Raw genomic sequence first — 21,873 nt, 5'->3', positions numbered from 1 at the left:
ACATCTGAGTAGATAGACATCTGCCATTTTAGAATTAACAAAAAAATCAACCCATTATATTATATGAATGTGGTGTCATGGATCAAATTTTATTAACCAACCATACGTGTTAAGTATATACAAGTTTTTTGGCATCAAAGTTCTTCCCTGGGCAATAGCACTCTTCAAAAAAGAAACTTTATACGTATTGTTCAGCTGCTTGTCACACAATTTGTAGTTCACTCACCAATATGCTGGACCCCAAAAAATGATAGTAAACAGGCTACTTGAAATAGAGGAGAAGTACAACTGTGCGGAGTTGGAAGAGGAGAAGGGAAAGGAAGACCAAGAAGAACACTTGTCTCTGATGAGATCTGTGTGTTTGAGATAACAGTTCTGTTCATAAAAGATGAATGGTAGGCTATGTGAAAGAAATCTGTGCAGGAATACTCACCTTGAAATCTTGTCAGCTGATACAAGATGCTGAGGCGGTGGATGGGATTTTTATAAAGTATTTAACATAATTTGTCTTATTTTACATAGGCTAATGTATTAATATTATTAATAACAACAACAACAACTATACGTTGCTTTTCAGTTGTGAGGATTTGCATTTTAAATTCAGTTTTACTGTACAGTACCTTCAGGAAATTCCTAACTGCAGTTTTTCCCAGCAACTAGACATTTCCTGAAATGAGGTGCCTTTTTGCCAAAACAATAAAAAGACACTTGTGTGATTTCCACAGTAAAAGTGTTTTGTTTTTGTTTAAAGTACATTTTTCATCAAATATATAGCCTATTAAGTATTAGTGAAATTATAGTATTGCCATATTTTGGAATATCATTTTAGAAGTCATTTTCTGAAAGTAAACACTTTGCATAATTCCAGAAGTCCCCAGGCGATTCATTGGTATGAATATCCTTTTATTATTTTTATGCACAACACTACACCTCATGGGCTAGTAACTTCACTTAAAAGTACATGACACTCATAATTATGTTGTGTATACATGAATCATACAAACATACAGTATTTCTACTTTCAAAGGATCTGACAGTTGTGGTGTTCGCAACATCATAATCAAGTTTATACAAACCCAACCGTACAGACCACAAACATCAAGGAATGTCTAAAGGATGATATTTATTTTGGGTTGGGTTAAAGTGCACTCTAACACTTAAGGTCTATTTTTACCACACAACCAGTCTTTGCAGTATCTATACCTTCCACCTTTATCCTACTGACCTGAGTTCAGTTATATGAATGACCTTACCTGATCTACTTTAATCGCTTTATTCCCATTGACATTTATTTCAAAATGAATTTTAAAATACTTAAAAAAAAAAAAAAAAAAAAAAAAAAAAAAACTTTAAGCATTAAGCATACAAATAAATAACCGTGTGTACACTTTCATCATGTAAACCAGAGGAATGACTATGTGGGAAGTTAGATATTGTATGTCCCATAATTTGCCACAAATATCTGATACAAACAGGAAATGAGGAGATTTTCACATGTCCCATCATGTCATTGTTCCTGACACCTCACAAAGAGGTGGAGTCCTGCGTGGGAGATGTGAGATGGCATTTCACCTTCTTCCTTTCACCCCTAGGGCAGGAGAACACATTTGTAAGCAAAATAAATAAAAGCAGCTAAATCCAGTTTCTAAGCAATGAATATTTAGCTGAAAAATGAGATGAATCCTGTCCTGAAGGAAGGGCTTACCACCAACCATCTAGTGGTCATAGGTGTGTCACAGTAGAACTGAACGAAGAACATAAATTGTTTTCTAATCACATAAAGAGCAGCATGTCCTGAGGTTCAAGCCACCACTGAGACCATAAATTACTCTCAGAACAGTATTTACTGCTTAAATGTCAAGTGAAAACAAAGCTGCCAGTATTTAGCTCCGTAGAGAAGCACACAGCCAAAATTGTAAGCATTTTAACATTAAAGGTGTGGAGAATTTGACCACATGACTTATACATCATTTTGGAATGATGTTCACATAAAAAAAAGGAAAATGGTCCACACCGAATCACAGAATAATGGCTCTCATTTACAAAGCGTTTCGTGTCCCCTGCCCATTGAGTACTTGTTTATTAAATTTTGGCTAATTTGATAAGTTTTCAGTGACCTATAAGAGTGCAGTACTCTCAGCTCTCAGATCAGTTAACACATTTTAACATATTGAAAAATATTCCACAGAATTTCCCCCAAAATCAGTGCTGAAATACAAAAAATGTCCCTGATTCTGTATTCCAGATGTCAGAGGTGGCATAATTTGAATTGAAATTGTCCATTTCCCACCTTTAGATCATTCCAGACAACCAGGATCTCAGAATTGTCCCACCTCTACTTTAAAATAACCAACTGAATGTCGCTTTATTTGTCGCCATCTTGGAAATTATATCAAATGGTGCTTCTCATTGAAGTCAGGGTTGGTACCAGTGTTATTTATTTAGTATGTGTTATTATTTTAGTATCATTGATATAGAGGGTATGCACTGACATCACTTTCCCGCCGGAACACGTCCCCTCAGCCGGACTGAGTGGCAAAAGAGCCTGCTACATGACTAGATTTAATAGGGAAAACTGTGAAAACCCAAGTAAAACAAATGATTATCAGTTTAAACTAAAGGTTGGACTCGATATAGTGTTCCTTACAACTTACCAAAGATCCAGTTATCTATGGATATTGACATGCAGCCAGGAATCGTGTTTCCTGACATGTGCCTGATTTCGATGCCGGGGAAATTCATAAAGCAAATTTACCTGTGAATGCTTCATATAAATACAGTATAGGTAGGTCTAAATCCGGGGGATCACTTATATCAATGTTATATATATCGCCATATCGTCCAGCCCTAAAACGTATAGTTTTTGTCAGTGTTTATTTAAAACATCCAATTAGGCAGAATATAAGATGCTAAATATTTAATTGATGAGTTGTCAATACAATATATAACAATACAATATATAGGGTATGATTTTACCTAGAAATCCAACATATTGACACAAAATGATAATTGCAAACCCCCATTTCGCTGCCTGGAGTCCAGTTGTTTCTGTGAACTGCAGCGATACATTTGCCTCTCTTTTCTGTAGCTTTCGAAAGTCTGTAAAAATATACCTCAGATTTCTCAACAATTCTATCTGTACAGTCAATCGCACAGTTCTTTCCCGTTGTAGAAGTGTTTTCGCTGAATTCACGCTGAAAACCAATGCTGCCACTCAGTAGGCGTAACCGCAGTCACTCCGGCCAACGGTGACGTCACGTGCATACCCTCTATACTATTATAGTTAATATTTTTAATTAGTTTTAATTTTTATTTTCGGCTTTAGTAATTTTTTGTCATTTTTATTATTTAAATATTTGTATTAAATTTTATTTCAGTTAATGAAAATGTTGTTTTATGGTTTTAGCTTATGATAATAACCCTGAAGGCTTCTAATTTAATGTGTCTGACCTCAAGCATCTTTCCAGTGGTTATTTTCAAGTATGAGGTGGGAAAATTCAATATTGTCTGGAATGCAACATAAAAATGACACTGTAATAAGGTCAATCCAATCTTGTGTGATGAATCTGCTCTCTGATTTTCGTCAAGCACTAGCGGACCAATGCCTTCTCACATGTCAAGTCTTTTGCGTATAGCTATTTGCATAGCTATCTGTTAGGTGTGTCATTTTGCAATGCTGGTATCTCGTTTCAGGAACTTCTTGTTTTCAATTTCATTGAGTGAAAGGGAAACCGAACAGCATGATGGGTTCTCTCGTCTCCGCAGAATGCTGTCTTTAATAGCCTCTTTTATGACCTATAAAACAAAACAGAGTCATGTAGAATGAAGACCAAACGCTAATTTCTGTGAAGGTGTTTGAATCAGAGTTTGAAGGAGTAGAACTGACCTCAATGTTGTTGAGCGTGTTGAACTCCATGAGGTCATGAAGCCTCTTGAAGGCCTGGTTGGAGTATTTGAAGTTGAAAGTAGAGAAGGGAGAGGCTGGATCGTCAAATATGTCGAAGTCGCCAAACTCTATATCATTGTCTGAATCTCTAGGAACTCCTTCAAAAAAACAGAAAAGAGAACTATTAAATCTGACCTTTTCCACAAAAAAAGGAGTTCGCTATTTCTATATTCTATAAACAAACAAACAGCACAATTTGCAAACAAATCACTGTGGTTCTTGCTCATGAATAAGTGGACCGAATTGTTCAATCAGAATGAATTGAACAATGGAGCCACAGAGTCTGAATCATAAGACTGAATCAGTCAGAACACTCACAACTTGAATCAGCTGGAATGACTCACTCACTAACTCAACCACAGGTCATGTCTTACATGAAATGAGATGAGAACTGTTTCTGTTATTCATGCTTAAAAAATGTTAAAAACGAAAAAATTAATAAAGGTAGTGAAACTTAAAACTACTATCAGTATTTACTGACTGGTTGTTCATATACATGTGTAGCATAAAAATGCCATTCTCTCACCTGGAGCTTTAAAGTTCCGAAAGTTGATGTTGGCCAAGACAAAATGAATGACCGTGGGACAGTTCTTTTCTCCCTTATTGGGTTTGAACACATAGCACTCTTTCAGACCCTCTCGGTCAAATACTTTCGAATCGATCTTGGGGAACGGCAGCTTATTCATACGGGCCCATTTTTCAGCTAGCAGTAATTCCTAACACAGACAAACAAGGACACATTTAGATGACAGTTACACTCAGAGAAACAAACTACCGTTCAAAAGTTTTTTATTTAATTGATACTTTTATTCAGAAAGGACACATTAAATTAATCAAAAGTGACAGTAAACACATTTATAATTTCAAATAAATGCTGTTCTTTTCAATTCATCGTTCAACATTAATAAGATTTTTTTCTTGAACACCAAATCTGCATATTAGAATGCTTTCTGATAGATCATGTGACTCTGAAGACTGGATTTTTGATCAAATAAATGCAGCCTTGGTGGGCATAAGAGACTTCCTTAAAAAAAATCTAAAAAATCTTATCGACCCCAAACTTTAAATGGAGGTGTATATGACCAAGACCCATTCTGCTGTTCTCAGCGCAACCCAAGTTTAAAACACAGGCAGAAACCCATGAAAGTAATATTTCTGTCTTCTTCCTTTTTACTGACACCACAATCTGCATTGTGTGACATTTCCCAGTTTATCTAAACTTTAAATGTACATGTCATGCACAAGCCTGAGGGCAGACACTCACTTTAAATGGCGGGCTGGAGTCACTGGGCCTGGCTGAGAAGTCAAAGGAAATGATTAGGTCAACTCCTCTCTGAGGTCGCAGAATGAGAGGATAGGGAAGGTTAAAGGTCAGGCCGCTGTCCACCACATGGATTTTTTTACTCTTCACATCGAGTGGCTCATAGATTCGCTCAAACTCATCAGGATCTGCAGAAAAGATTCATTTGAATGTTACCGTTGTGGTTTGTTTTGTGGCAATAACATAAAGGAACTACAGGATGCCGTCAATCACATTCACCTAGTTGTTTGTGAGTAATGAAGATTCTATGTTGCAGGTTTTGCAACAATGTCATCATTTATTCAACATTACTGTACAAATTCTTATAAGAGCTTATCTTTTTTCTCACACTCAACTGTCAACAGGAAGTAGACTACTGCTGAGCCACAGAGACACTGACAGTGCTATTATTATCATCATCAGCAATTATCAAGTGAAACCCTGCCTTTACTCATCAGCGAACTAATGCTCAAAACTGTTTCATTTTAAATCAGTCATTGATCTTGCAGTGATATGGATGTGTCCAAGATGCTTCCTGTGTGATGTATTGAGGTATATCTGTATATTTAACCCCTGGGAGAAAAGTTAATCTGCAGTGGGTGTGTTGGTATTTCTTAGATGTGAGTAGTTTTGAGCTGACTAACTGACATCCTCCCACTCAGGCACCAAATAATGTTTGAAAGCCATCATCAAGTCCTGTGGCACCTGACCAGATTTCAGCCTATTGTTCCACCTACAGTCCGTCACACCCATTTCTTTTAACTGCATACTTCACAAGACCCAGTTAAGTAGAGGTTTCAGGCATTAAGAAAAACACAGAGTAAAATTCTGGACCAAAACGTTGAAGGTTTAAATCTTGCGAAGGATGATCCTTGAGTTGTCACTATTGTGCCTTTGAACAAGGCACTTTACGATCAGTCAGGTGTTTACAAAAAAAAAAAAAACATACAGTCGGAATACAACCAGTAGGTGCTAGGGGGTCTGTGGACATTTTTAGAGAAAAATACAGCAACGTTTTCTAAAAAAAGTTTTTTTTTACTGTTCATTGTGGTTTTTTTAAAGGCACACTATGTAGTTTTGGGCCAGTTGGGCCACTAGAGGTCGCTTATTCAAAATAAAGGCGTAGCTTGATGACGCCTTGATTTTGTGGAATCACGGGAGGTGTTATCTTCATATCTATAGGCGGTGGAAAAGAATCAGATGAGGCTCTTGCAGAAATCATATTCATGGATGAGCTAATGTATTAAAGATTTATTAACATTACTGTAGTATGAAGCAGGGTGTGGCAGAAAACCACTGGAGCGGAACGAGGCCGCTGGAGCGATTGCTAATCAGAAACGAGCGCGACACACAACTCGAGAGCAGTTAAGCTTTTATTATGCCGCTTCTTCCGGTCATGAGTATGTGGGGTAACGCGGCACTGTTTTATCATATTAGGTACATTTGTGTGGAAAGTTGATATAATGCTACTCTGTGCGCTCGGCAGCTGCTATGAGACACTTGTTGCACACTGCAGTAAGCTAGATCGATATTAGTCATGGTAAAACATGGTACTCATGGTAAATCAAGAAAACGAGATTTAAACAATAAGACTTACTGTGTTGAGCTATGTAACAATGATTAGTTTTTTTTGTCGATGAATATATCAAAACAGTTGCTCACCTGTCTAACAAAACACATAATATATTAAAGTGTCTTTTGTATTTCAATGGTTTCTACTAATTAAAACCGGAAATCGAAGATAACGCGGGTATGATGTCATTAATATGTTACGCATGGACATGGTCCGTATCCTGGTTAAAATGGCTTATTTCTCTGGACTTAAACATTCTTGAAAACATTTGGGATAATGTAAGTATACAAGTCAACAAAATATATAACACTGTTCTAGTGGTCCAAAAACCTTACATATTGTGCTTTTAAATAATCAAGATTATATATATTAACTTCTATTGACAACTTGTTTTTAACAATAGTAAATAAAAAAAAAACTGCATTTTGTTTTGTGAACAAATATTACATTAATTATGTTAATTTCAAAGTTAATTTCAAGTCTCTATTTAGTCTGTCGTAACCAATGTTGCACTTTCTTGCTCACTGGGGGGTTTTAAAGCAATAATCTTTATTTGAAGCACTATATAAATACGCTTTAATTTAATTGAAAAAATGCAATGTGTACATTTTAGGAGGATCTATTAACAGAAAAACCTGGGGTTTGTTTTGGATAGTGAGTTAAAGATAGATAGTCAAATAAACACAGTTGTTAGATCATGTTTTTTCAATTTACGTTTGTTAGCAAAGACTAAACCATTTCTTTCTTTATCAGATTTTGAGAAGGCAATTTCAGTTATGGTTTTTTCTCGAATGGATTATTGCAACTCCCTTTATTATGGAGTTGATGGTAGAGCGCTCATGAGTCTACAGAAAATCCAAAACGCAGCAGCGAGAATGATCAAGTCTGAAAAAAAACATGACTCTGTTACTCCGTTATAGATTCTCGTACTTGTTTTCAAGGCCATTCACAATTTAGCCCCTGTTTACCTGTCTGGGATGGTTACAATTTACACTCCCCCCAGATCCTTGAGATCCGAAAATAATATCTTCAGGGGAAATATCTTCTTTGCGTTACTAGGACAAAATACAAACATAAAGGTGATTGAGTCTTTTCTCGAGCTGGTCCTAAATTGTGGAATGATCTCCCTGTCGCTATTAGATCTGCCAAACCTTTACCTGTGTTCAAAGTCACGTTAAAATCACATTTGCTAAACTCTGACTGTGAGTTTTAATGATGGAGTTTGATTTTTATAGTGTGCATGTTTTCTCTAAAGTTATATGTTTGTTTATATCGTTTTATTTGTTTTTTTGTTCTTTAGCTTTTTGGGATTGTGAAGCACTTTGGACAACCAACGTTGTATTAAACTGTGCTATATAAATAAACAAAGAAAGAAAGAAATGCAATATAATATACATAACTATGTTTTCAGTGGTGTATAAAGACCTTACATAATGAACCGTTATGTTTTTATTTCCTTAAAATTAGCCATTTCTATCTACATACACTGCGGGTCCCCTTACATGTTAAATTGCCATTTTGCGCCGGCTTGTTTCTACAGTAGCCCCAAACGGACAAGCTGCTCTACAGAGCGGCTCAGACGACGACATCTTTGTCCTGTGTTGGCCACCGTAGCTTCTCTATATTGCAATTCGCAACCTCACTGCTAGATGCCGCTAAAATGTACACACTGCACCTTTAAAATGTTTCTCTTTGGGTTTGTACAACTAGGGCCAGATTTACTAAACAGGGCAAATTAGCGTGAGAGCGCAATTCCAAAAAAGCGCAGATGGCAGTGGAAAGTTCTGTGTGTGATCTACTGACGACACACAAATTAAAGATCACAGACAACCGGATAATTTCCAAAATGACCAACGCAATCTACCAAAAACAGTGTAATTTAGCCTCTGGTTTAAGACATGCTTTAAATAATGCGTTAAATAATGGCGCATATACCAGTAAACTGACTAACGCAAACCTTAGTAAGTCACCTTGTATGATTCATTTAAATACTTAAAATAAAGTTAATCAATCAATTCACTTAAATACTCTCCTCCCATAAATTTTGCGTCTGAAAGGGAAACTCCTACAAATGCATATGCAATAAGGTCAGCCGCAAAAATAGCATGCCTTTTCAGTGCAAATTTTTCACGTGTCTTTAGAAAATCCTGACAGAAGTTTTTTTAACGCCAAAAGAGGGTTTGCGCTGGCACAAGCTGTTAGTAAATCTGGCCCCTAATATTACAAAAGATAAAGTTTCTAGATTTTCCAGATAATATTAATCCCTTCTCTACACTAAATATAATAATTTAAAAAAACAATCATTTAACAACACCAAACAAATGTCTTTATAATATCTCACTTTTATAATGTCACAGATTTTACTCATATAGTATAATGAGGTTTGTATATATGAAAATAAATGACTTTTCTATTTATAATAGACTTTCTGTTTTAGGAAGGGGGTCCTCGCAAGGGGATCATCATATTTGGCCGTTCTTGGCATAAAAATGTTTGTAAATGTGCATAAAAGTGGCAGCTAAATGATTAATTAGTACCTGTAACAGCATCAACCTCCTCATCCACAGAGGTCTGGCTCATGATGCCGCTGAAGGGAGAGAAGGGCAGGGAAGAGTTTAGGTTGAGTCCCAGCATGAAATTGTGCACCTTGCCGGCGCGGCCCTCACGTGTGGTGAACAGGGTGCTGTCCCCCATAATGGAGGTCAACATGCGCTGAACCCAGCTGGCCTGAGCATGACGCTGCCGCTCATCTTCTGCCTCTGAGGACTCTGTGCCTCCTAGAAGGAAACAGAAACAAACAATGAGTCTCAGCTCCTTTTTTTCCAGATTTTTACGTACTATGCCAATATTTTCACTGAACCAAAAACAAAAAAATATTTTTGTATCATTTTATATGCCTCAGAAAGATAAGCGTTATATAACCGTATACATTTAGTTTTTTTAACACTCCAAATTTTTATTAATTTTTTTTTTTGCGCAATAATAGCTGAAATTGCAACCAAATGCAACTATGATCAATGAAAGTTATGAACACAATTTTACTGGAAAATGACTGCATATGGTGCAAAAGATTAGACAGTTGGATAATGTTACCTTGGTAACAGACAGACAGATAGATAGATAAATAGATAGATAGATAGATAGATAGATAGATAGACAGATAACAATGTTCAGCATATCACAAAAAAACAAACGTTTAAGGCATAAAAACATGTACATGATGAATAAACACAAGATGTAATGATGCGACACTAAATGACAGTCCTGTCAACTGGCCCAAAACTCATACACTTCCCAGGCCAGCAGGCCGTCCTTATTGTTGAGCCCTGAATTGAACTGAGCATGTCTGTGAGAGAGAAAGTAAAACAGAGTGAAAAGAGTTCTTTCTCACCTCTTTGAGTTTCCTCCTCATTATCTGCTGAATCATCACCCACAATATGCTCTGGCTTAATTTGCTCTGAAAAACAGAAGATGCAAACAGTATTACACACACAGCCTCTTTCTTTCCCAGTCCTGAGTTACACACTATTGGTGAAGCTCAAAAAAAGGCATTTAAATTTTGCCTAGAAAAAGCATATTAAGGTTTTGTGCACTGTGGTCCCCTGATTATTAATAGCCTACTGTATAAAAAACAAATAGCACATTTGTAAACTATTTGTATTTGTAAGTGTACATCATGAAGTATTTGTTGTGCTGAATTAATAACTTGATTACAGTAATGAGAGTGTGGTGGAAAATAAAGTGTCAGTGCAGAAAATCTATAACAGTCCTAAAAGTCGTAAAATACAATTTTATCACAACTTAATTTTATTTATAAACATAAACATACCAAACAAACTCATCTGTTAGTGTTATCTGTTGGTTTACTTCAACTTTGAATATTTGCAAGGGGTTTGACTGAGGTCATACATCAATAGTGTGTAGATCCCTGTGTTAATCTTATCACTTCCACACAAACACTGTGCACTCATGTGTGTCAACTGTACGTTTGCACTAGAAGAACTAGTAATGGCACATTTTAGTATGTTACAAGAATACAAACTTGCTGATAAGATAACAATCTAGCTGGTCCTACATTTGTGTTCTCTTGAAATATGGTGCAATTTGTCCCTTTCATCAAGTTCTTTGGCTCTTGACAGCTAGAAGAATAAGAGCAACAATCTTACTCACCCAGCTCCTCCTCCATTGTGCTACTGCTGGTTGTCTCCTTCACCCCCAGAACCCGGTTAAAGAGGATGGAGAAAGCACTCCCCCATACACCTGCAGCACACACACTTGCATCAAACACTTTACAATACTACAGCAAACAATACATGGAACTGGTAAACAGGATTATGATGGATTATATATTCTGATGCAGACAGGACTGCTGAGGTTCCCGAGGCCCGGACCTCGGTATTTTTCTGAGGTGTATATAATAAAGGTTGTGAAATAATAGAGAATGTAAAGCTGACGTCCGCCGTGTTGACTTCAGGGTAACTGTCTTGTTTAGATGCCGTATTAGGAGGATCCCGCTTCCGCTACCCTTCTGCTAGTGAGTTTAGGGCAGTATTTTGATTTTCTGTCGTGATTATGAAAAATGTCACCATTGTAGGTCATTCCTGCTGCATCGAGAACAGCCACAGTAACTCACATCATCGTTCAGGGAGAAAACTGTCCTGAACTGTACTGAAATATAATACATTTTTAGCCTTTTCTACGTGTAAAAACACCAAGGAAAGCAGGTTGAGAAGGTGACAAGAAGATGTTGGGTAGCAAATCTAGTAATAATCACATTGCTGAGTGTTTTTGAAAGGTTTGTATTTTGTTTAGTTTAATAATTAACATTACCATTGCGAGTATGACTCTTACTCGGCTTGTGAATTAGCATAACTTTTGCCACTGCAAAACTGTTCACAAGCTTCTAGAGATTTGATTTTGGTTGTCATTTGTTGAAATAAATATTTAAAAAAAATAGTGTGTCATTGTCTGTCAACTGAATGTGTGTCCCACAATCTCTGAGACTCCTCCGTGGCCATGGGAAAGTGAATATTTATAATGACAACAATAAAACTTCAGTTACATTTAATCATTTCCAACAAAGAAACAGATCGACTTCTTTCAGCTTGTTGAACACACATTGTTGAACATGCAGTTTCATCAGGCATAAGATTAATAATGAATGTGTATGCACACTCTCAGTGGTGGATTAAGACTGTCTATAGTGCCCCCCCTCCCACCCACAAAAAATAAATAAATAAATAAAATGAAAATGTGCTTCATGTGATAATTTATATTAACTGTTATTATTATTATTATTATTTGACTAAACTAGTACTTCATATTAATAAACTTGGTAACAGAAGGCTACATTAACAGAATTCACACAAGTGTTAGCTCAAGTAGAAAAAATCCCTACAAAATCAGGTTACCACAGTGTACTCTGATGAATTATTTATAACTTGTAAACCAACTGTTATAGATATAATCTGTTGTAAAATGAGATGTAAATCGGAACAGCAAAACATTTTTAGAACTAGTGAACCCAACTGTTACAGGCATAATAACTGCCATAATAATCTGTTTCACTTCAAGATAATATATAAATTAGAACAAAGCATGCTGCAACATATTTAAAAAAGTTATCTAAATATGGACAATTGAAAAATTACTGAAAACATGCCAGGGTCTAAGCCAATCACAACCAACAGCCCACTAAAATCAGTCTAGTGGTTTCTTTCTAGATTTTAATATTGCAGTGCAAACTGTTATTGACATCCTGTAAATGTGCACAAAATCTGTAAAATGTTTATTGACATCCTGTAAATCCAAAATGTTATTCACTTCAGACTGGCCAACAAAGAAAGTGTGGATAGTCTTTTTTTGAGTCGTTGTCCTCAGCTCATTTTATTCGCTTATATTTAATTAACAAAATAATTTTCAAATGTTTGACTCCCTCCAAAGAAAGGTTTAAAAAACTGTGTTTTCCAAAACAGGACTGAGTGTATGGTCTTGTTTGCAATAATAACATCTATACAGCTACATAGTTTTGTGAGGTTTTGAACTGAAAATAAAGCTAAACTCTCTCTGCCCCTTTCTTGTTTGCCAATAGCAGCGGCTGCAAAGTACAACATGAAAGTGCAATGATGATGCTCCGTAGTGGATTCACACATCCATGAGTGAGGCAGTTTTAATGATATTAATTGCATGCCCCTGAACCCCCTAGCAAACTCTACTTTTTGACTCATTAATTATGAAACCCTGCATATGACCCTGGATGTATAGCTCATACTCAAACTCTTCAACTAAGAAAGGTTTAAGATGCTTGTGCAAGATTAGAGATCTTGATTCAACATAAGATACATTTAAAAGAGTTGCTCATAGTGAGAATAAAAGTATGAAGAACATGAATATGATCAGTAAAGTTTTAAATCAGAGATACCATCATTTCAACTAAACAGCTGCACACAAAGATGTATGACATTTAATCATTTTCACTTATATAAACTACTGTAACAAACTTTATTTAAATACACTACGGTTCAAAAGTTTGGGGTTGGTAAGATTTTTGAATGTTTTTTTAAAAAAAAGAAAACTCACAAATGCTGCATATATTTGATCAAAAATACAGTAAAAATGGTAATATTGTGAAATATTATTACAACTGAAAATAAATGTTTTCCATTTTAATATATTTTAAAATGTAATTTTTATTCCTGTGATGGTAAAGCTGAATTTTCAGCATCATTACTCCAGTCTTCAGTGTCACATGATCCTTCAAAAATCATTCTAATATGCTGATTTGATGCTCAGGAAACATTTCTTATTATTATCAATGTTAAATGATGTTCAAAAGAACAGTATTTAAAAAAATAGAAATCTTTTGTAACATTATAAATGTCTTTACTGCCATGTTTGATTAATTAAATGTGTCCTTGTTGTTGGATAAAAGTATTAATATCTTAATATCTAAAAATCATACTGACTCCAAACTTTGAACGATAGTGTACATATATTTTTACTAAAATATATTTTAATATAGAAAAAATGCTATGTAGAAACTTCTGTGATCATTTTAGTGACGCAAACTGTCAAATTGGTACTGAAATGGTTAATTGGTTCAACTGGTTCATTGAACTGATAGTTTGAACAGATTTTTTTTTTTTTTTTTTTACTAAAGTTTCAATTGCTGTTAAAACATCCTGCTTAATGCTGCAATACAATCTAAATGACAAGTTAATCATCATGATAGTCACAATGTTGCTCACCTAATAAAAATATTCAGTAAATCTGATGGGAAGTATGAGTAATTGTAAAGTACATGAGTGACTGTACTGTTGTCATTTTCATTTAGGGGTCTGAATTAGCAAAGCCTTCTGAGGAAATTCAGAGCTGTCTCAGTCTTACCCATAAGGAAATGTAAGGGGTTTTCCTCATATTGTTTCACAACACTGCCCATGAAGAACTTGCTGCCAAACAGCCCTGGAGGCATAAAGGTGCCATACTTTGCCATGCCAATTTCATATGGGCTGAACTCCACCCAGTCTGACAGGAAAAAAAAAAAAAAAAACACCCGATATTATTAAATGAAAATGACACAAAGACAGTGCCTGACAAATACTTCCACTTAACTCTCACCTGTTTAGTCACATGCTCAGATCCCATTCAACAGAAAACAACCTACTCACAGTGACCAGCCTCTAAAAATAGTGTGTCTACACTTGTGGGAGGAGCTGTGGAATTTTAGACTGACTGACAGTGGGTCAATCATTAGGCCCCATAACAAATATTTGCATGTTTTCCACAGTATTAAGCAAATATAAACAAATCGATAGTGTTCAGCTTCTATGGAGGCTAGGGCAAGGTGTCATGAATTCTGACTATTTTGTTTATCATGACAAGTACTGACAGTCTTTTTTCATTTCATTTTGAAAATACTTATACATTCACAAAGCAATAAATAATGGACAATGCAATACAATGTTATTTGCTGGTATTTGTAGCCCATTTAATGTGAACTCTCTCCTTACCAGCAAACATGAGCTCAGAAACATCAGGTTTGACGTGCAGACAGGTGAAGAGAGGCATCGGGCTCTGACCTTCATTAATTTTTTCCTGCAAAGCGCTCAGTTTTGTGTCCATTCTCTGTGCAAAACACACAAAAACACACAAAGTAAGCTTAATGATCAAACTTATTTTTCTTTAGGTGTTCACAGCATCTGTGTTGAGGTAAGCCAAAAAATTTAAATTAAGATAATACTTTTTTACGTAGCGCTTTCTAAAAGGTACCTCAGGGATAATTTTTAATACCTTTTTAAATGATTTTTTAAAGACCATTTAAAGACCAAATAAAGAAAATGTAAGGAATTAATTGAAGAGAAAACAATATGTCAATATTTTAATTCATTTCATAAACCAAAAGTAGCTTGAATTGCTCTGATCCCAACCACTAGAATATGGAAATAACTTTTACTGTACCTTCTGATCGCACTCTTCCTCAATATTTTTGTCTTGTTTTCCAGTGCAATCATCTGGAGATTCTTACATCAAAATACATTAACTTGAGATGGAAAAAGACATAAAATATAAAGTCTTGTTTTCTATGAAACTGATCAAAATGAAGCGAGTTTATGATTTAAAACAAGAACAAATATCTGCCAATGGGTTCAGAAAAATCAGCTTATTTCAAATGGAAGTTTACATAACTCATTAACAGATATTTGTTCTTTTTTTAAACAAACTCACTTAATTTTGTTATTTTTTTATAGACTTTAGACTATAGACTTCATTTTACATTTGCATCTCAAGTAAATCAAAGATGTTAGGTATTTGTATTGGAAAACTGGGCAAAAATACTGAGGAAGATATTCATTTTTTTGCAGTGCATGCAACACTTATTGCCACAACTTTAAGACTGTGCTAGTCAGGATTTTTCCTCACATTAAGCTATCGTATGGCTTTAGCATACTATACACTGTATATATAAAGTTGTATTATTTACTGATTATTTTCTTTTATGGTGATTTTGTGTACTGGTTTAAGCTTACAATCTCTAGTCCCCATTAAATTTTAAGTCTCCTTTTGTGCTCCATAGAAGTGGTAAAATGATGATAAAATATTTGGGTGCTGTCAAGAAAGACCTCTTTTTCTATTAGATACAATGTGGGTCCATTCAAGCTATATATTTAGATAGCAATATGGTTCAAGCAACATAGTTTTCCTAAAATATCACCGTCATCATGCACATCAGACACACTTTCAATGGACCATTATCAGTGTTTAAGCTGCATCTATATATCAGCACATGCTATAAATTCTTTAAATACAGAATTTCTGAAAGTAGTAAAATCATTCAATTGATAAAAAGTCACATGGAAAATTCAGATAAACAATGTTATCAGTGATCTGGGAAAATGATTTAAAACTCTCTTACTGCAGTCAACAGATAAGCAACATGAATGCAGAACATCAAGCGCACAGTTTTGCTGATGCACTACTGTTCAACCGTGATATATTTTTTCAGGATTCTTTGACGAATAGAAAGTTCAAAAGAACAGCATTTATTTTAAATAGAAATCTATTGGAACATTATAAAAGTCTTTACTGTCACCTTTGGTCAATTTAATGCTCCTTGCTGAATAAAAGAATTAATTTCTTTCTTTCTCTAATAATAATAATAATAAACCTTACTGATCCCAAATTTATGAACGGTAGTGCCTTCTTATATTGAGATAAATATCTTCCTGATTTACAGGGATGATCCTTCCTAAAAGAGAAGGGTCCATTTGCATTGGGATGCATAATAGAGAAACAACATACAAAGGAGTCTTTGTACTTGAATGGAGTATAAATAGAGTACAGTGGACCGCAGTTCATGCAGCTCTTGATGTCCTACTGCAGTAAGAACTCTCAGTAAACCAGTTTGTATTCTTGCACACAGTATCTCACCGCTGGAATAAGAGTCTCTCCTATCAACATCCCGAAGATATCAGTGAAGGTGACAGGCTGTCCAGCCGATTTCTTCTTCCACAGTGCTTTGACGTAGCGGTTGATATTTTGGGGCAGAAGCAGTTTGAGTGGGTTATTGCTGACCCTGCTCATCAGCTCCTTATTAATTTCCCCTGGGCCTTTCGCAGGAAACTCAGGGTGCGAGTACAGTGTGGACATATACCTGTGGAAAAATAGCCAATATGGACGTTTATGAGATTTTTACCACTTCTGATGTGAGTGGTGCTCGCTATGCAGTTGTTGAGGTGTTCGAAATGGTCTATGGGATTTTTCTGAATATTCAACGTTTACTGACCACGTTGATCCAGAAAGTCCTGCCGTATATGTTGCACAGTCAAGCACCCCAGATTCATACAGAGCCTTCATCACACCAGAGAAGCCTACCATTGCACGGAAACCCCCTCCAGAGCCCACAATGGCGATAGTGGGAACCTAAGCACACACAGAACTGAAATCACACAGGATCTCTAACACTAGCCACACAGATCCTTTTTTTAGCATAACATGGTTCACAAGGCTGTTTGTGTGGTTTTTAACTTTACCTCTCTCGGTGAGGCTGGAAGAAAGCGTGGGTTTTCCATTTTGAGAAGCTTCTTGATGGCGAGCATAACTCTGTCCCTGCGCGTCTTCATGAAAAGCTTTTCCTGATCACACAGTGCCAAGCTAAAGCGCAAGTCTGTGGACGAGCTGTACAAAAGTGATTCACATTCAGTCACTTATTCATTCTTATTTGATAAACCAATAATAAAAAATATATGGATCACCACAAAGGAAGCACAGAATGTGCAGAAATAAACATTACTTCATACATACCACACTTCTAAGAACAAGTCGAGGAACACTTTGGTCGTCTAGCAAAAATCAGAAGAGAATAATTGTAAACAACATGACACTTTAAATCAGTAACCATGATGTTAATTCATAACAGGCTCAAAGGTGTAAACCTAAAAGTAGCTTTAGGCTTTTACCTTGCCGATAGGGAGGGTCACTTGCTCTGTCTGCCCCGCTTTGAGCTTTGAGAGGCAATATTTAGCTGTGCCCAGAGTTTCATCCATTACATAATTAGCATCCATCAGTGTCATCTAAATAGACAGCATTCAAACATCATTATGACATAGTGCTGATGTATTTTTTAATATTTCTAAACTGCAATACAACACCTTTATGAATGCTGCATAAACCATATACTGTACAAGCCAACAACAGCATAGACACACTTTTAAAGCAAAACATTTCCAAAAAGAGTTTTTTTAGGTTTTAAATGCTAAAAAAAAATAGATGTACACTACCATTCAAACATTTGGGGTGGGTGAGATATTTTAATGTTTTTGAAAGAAGACTCTTATGCTCACCAAGGCTGCATTTCTTAGAAAGTAATATTGTGAATTATTATTAAAACAGTTATTTAAACTATTTTCTATAATATATTTTAAAATGTACTTTATTCCTGTGATGGTAAAGCTGAATTTTCAGCATCATTCCTCCAGCCTTCAGTCACATGATCCTTCTAATTTGCTGATTTGCTGCTCAAGAAACATTTCTTATTATTATTAATGTTAAAAACATATTTTGAGGGAAACTGTGATACTTTTTTGCAGGATTCTTTGATGAATGGAAAGTTCAAAAGAACAGCATTTATTTGAAATAGAAATATTTTGTAACATTACACGTTTCTTTACTGTCTCTTTTGATCAATCTAATTCTTTATCTCTCTCTCTGTCTAGTTCAAAATTAAGACAACAAGTATTTGGGAATTTTCTGGTTATAAAACTTCTCCATGCTCATATTTAATTTGATTAACTACAATAATATAATAATAATATAAATATAAAAATAATATATATAATATATATCAAATTTATTTACTATATATACAAAAATATGTTTATTTATGTTTAAATATATATTTATTTATTATATATACAAAATTTATTCAGACACCTTGAACATTTCATTCATTAATACAGTTTATTCACTATAGTTTAAAAAAATGGTAATAAAATATGACAAGATCTCAGAGTTAAACTGTGTCAGAAAAAAAAAAATCTTAATTATGTCAGATAACACTAAAGCAAAACATGGTCAGGTCAAAGTGTCAGAATAATTTTTGGTTCCAAATTTTTGTCAATTTTACTGGTAGTCCACTGAATGAAGAATTTTTGGGTATAATATGTCACAGTTTACTTTATTTTGCTATCCTAACTTACATAAATGAACTATAGTTTCCTGCACCCACTAGTAAAAATATAACAAAAATATCAAAAATGTCTGAATAATTTTTGATTTGACTGTATAAATAAATAAATAAATAAATAAATAAATATATATATAATTTTCATTTTTGGGTGAACTATCCCTTTAATTTATTTTAGTTTAGTAATTTAGAGTTTGAATTTTTTACCTCCAAAACATTGGTTTGTTTGGGATCCAATATAAATTCAAATGTTTCGTTCCACTTTGGGTTAATGTCATTATTTATGTGGCGTGTTCGTTTTCTTGACTCTGGTGTGGTTGGAATTGACAGTTCCACATAAGGGTCCGGGGTGTCCACTGTGAACAAACACACAGTCACTTAAGTATAAATGCTCATTTAAGGATTTCCTCAAAAAGCGAGAAGACTGCATAAATAAATACTCACATAAATCGCCAAACGCTCCTTTAGTCACATTTTCAGCTCTCACCACAATCACTTTCAATTTATGAGAATACTGATGCTCAACCTGCACATTTAAAAGATCCACAAAGGCAGGGATTTAGAGTGGCAAAAGCAGTAAAATGTGTATGTAGGCTATAAAGGAAGCTCATTTAACTACTGAAGTAGGAAATGGACAACAGGTGATTCCCAAACAGAATTATGCCTAAACAGAAGATATGTCTCTAATGTCATAAATTCAGCATTTTAAGAATCTAAATGTTAATGCACATTTATAACAACCACAAATAAATTATGACATAAATAAATGTTAACATTATAGTGACTATAATTTACCCTGACTTAAAGCCTCTGTTATGCATACATTAATGAAACAGCATACATGATACTTTAAAACGTTCCTTACTGACATGACGCTTTAAACTTAAAGAGTAACTTACTATGATGTACTGGTAGGGGTCTATGGAGGACATTCTGACAGCAATTTGGAGCTCAAGAAGGCACTTTATTTCAAGACGGTCAAAACATCTGTCAAATTAGACAATAAAAAGAGGAAGAAAAACGCACAAGAGGTTGAAACATGATACTGCCTTGTCGAATAACACACAGTTCAACGTCTTGAGACCCAAAAGTTCGCTCTCAGTTCAGAAGAAAGTATGACAGAAACTGTTGAAGTACGATTTTGTTGCATAAGTCATTTACACGCGTGGATACTCAACATTTTACGATTTTATAGAGAAATGAAACATGCAAGAACTTACCATAACTGGTGGTACAGTGATGTTGGACCCTCTCCGACAAGAAAGTCATTTCAGGAAGCCAAGAAGAATGCGCATTACTGGGCGGACTAAAGATGAGTCGTGAAAATGAATCGTTCATTTAAAACTGTTCATTGTAAGGATTCGATTGAACCGATTCGCACAGCGTTTAAATCATCCGACTGTAAGGGAGAATACAGTTTATAATAATAATAATAATAAAAAAAAAATCATCCGACCGTAAGGGAGAATATAGTTTATAAGTAAAACAACAACAATATGTAGGTGACGTGTTGTAACCATAAACATATCTTTAGATTATCTGGAAAAACAGTAGGGCCACAAAAGTAGGCCTACGCTAAATACAACCAATACAAAAACGTAATCGAAATGATCAGTAATAATATCAGTATTGAACAAAATATTTATTTAACCACAAAAAAGAAAACGTTAAATGGTAGCACTTGATCGATCACTCAATGACTAGTGAATAGGTTACTTGAACCGGTTCAAAGAAATGAATCATTCAAACGAATCGATTCGCTAAAAATCAGTTACATTTTGGGCGGACACTCGCAAACTCTTTCCCCGCCCCAGATCTTCATATTTCACAAGCACTCTGATGGGCACAGATGGGAATTATTTCAGCGCTGGGCTATACGTTGTCTTTCTATGTTTCTCTTTTTCTCATAGGCCTAATATTGTAAACGTGAAATGTCGTTACATACGTAAGTGTTTAGGTTTTCAGTTGAGATTTATTTAATAATAATAATAATAATAATAATAATAATAATAATAATAATAATAATTCAATTATAAAAATAATGCAAAATCTATGCAAGATTACGAATGAATGTAATAGCGACATTTGCCCTATAGATGGCGCTCATGAGCTGGAATTGGATGCCCGATTGCCCGTATTATCACTGGGATGCCCGTATTGTCTACATCTTTGCCTTGACACACACACACACACACGTCTGGTTTACTATTGTGATGAATAGAAGGAAATTATTTGAATGTTTAACGTACACGTCCCCTGTCAATGTGAGTAGGTGCTCCTAATATAATTAATGTGTACAGGTGATGCGTGTGAAGATGATTAGGCTATTTAAAGAATGTTTGATTACTGCTCAGGGAGTTTTTGTGTGCGGGAGTTCTCACTGGTGGGGACCGTAGTACGGTGTACATTTTAGGACTTCCTCACACCTCAGTCATACAACGAAAAGGCGTCATGCCTCAGACTAAGGCTTCAGTCATCGGACAAAATGGCAACGCGCCTCAGACTAAAAGGCCCCGCCTCAATGTGACGTCACGTGCACGCAGTTAAATGTTACACTAAGTTGTATAAAACATCCCACTGAGATTATTTTGTAAATATTATTCACTTGTTTTATTTGCATGTATAAAAAGTTAGCTAAATAACACATTGCAACTAGCTTGCATTGCAAACTATCGTGAACACTATACGAAAATTAACCATGGTTAAAATTTTAACTATGAATTTTTTTTTGTCGAATTGATAGACTACTATTTGTATAACAATAATTTTACTACAAATACCATAAACTATAGTGTAGCAAAACCCAGGGTAATTTGTGGTTACCATGGTATACTACAATAACCATGTTTTTTGTTTTATTTGTAGTAAAACCA

The 21,873-nt window shown here is 35.1% G+C and overlaps 1 protein-coding gene across 2 annotated transcripts; it reads right to left on the bottom strand.

Annotated features, from left to right (window-relative positions):
* Window positions 1-882: 882 nt before the first annotated feature.
* On the bottom strand, window positions 883-20,314 carry LOC127495782 (cytosolic phospholipase A2). 2 transcript variants are annotated; one of them, XR_007925182.1, is made up of 19 exons: window positions 20,221-20,314; window positions 19,900-19,987; window positions 19,445-19,526; window positions 19,208-19,356; window positions 17,775-17,888; window positions 17,620-17,657; window positions 17,349-17,493; window positions 17,102-17,238; window positions 16,747-16,969; window positions 14,829-14,943; window positions 14,206-14,343; window positions 10,990-11,079; window positions 10,211-10,276; window positions 9,357-9,596; window positions 5,211-5,395; window positions 4,473-4,662; window positions 3,887-4,044; window positions 3,614-3,795; window positions 883-1,588 (listed from the first exon to the last, which is right to left on the bottom strand). XR_007925182.1 is itself a non-coding variant. In XM_051863052.1 (18 exons), exons 2-18 carry the CDS (start codon window positions 19,930-19,932, stop codon window positions 3,664-3,666), a joined length of 2,235 nt encoding a protein of 744 aa, XP_051719012.1. In that variant the 5' UTR covers window positions 19,933-19,987; window positions 20,221-20,313; the 3' UTR covers window positions 883-3,663. The 2 variants fall into 2 exon arrangements, 1 of the variants encoding a protein (XP_051719012.1); XM_051863052.1 differs by having other exon boundaries at window positions 883-3,795; window positions 20,221-20,313.
* Between the last annotated feature and the right edge of the window lie 1,559 nt (window positions 20,315-21,873).

This window comes from Ctenopharyngodon idella, chromosome 15, assembly GCF_019924925.1.
Source record: "Ctenopharyngodon idella isolate HZGC_01 chromosome 15, HZGC01, whole genome shotgun sequence".
Classification (NCBI taxonomy): Eukaryota; Metazoa; Chordata; class Actinopteri; order Cypriniformes; family Xenocyprididae; genus Ctenopharyngodon; species Ctenopharyngodon idella.
Note: the sequence above shows the minus strand (reverse complement) of the source record. Positions and strands in the feature narration are given on the sequence as shown.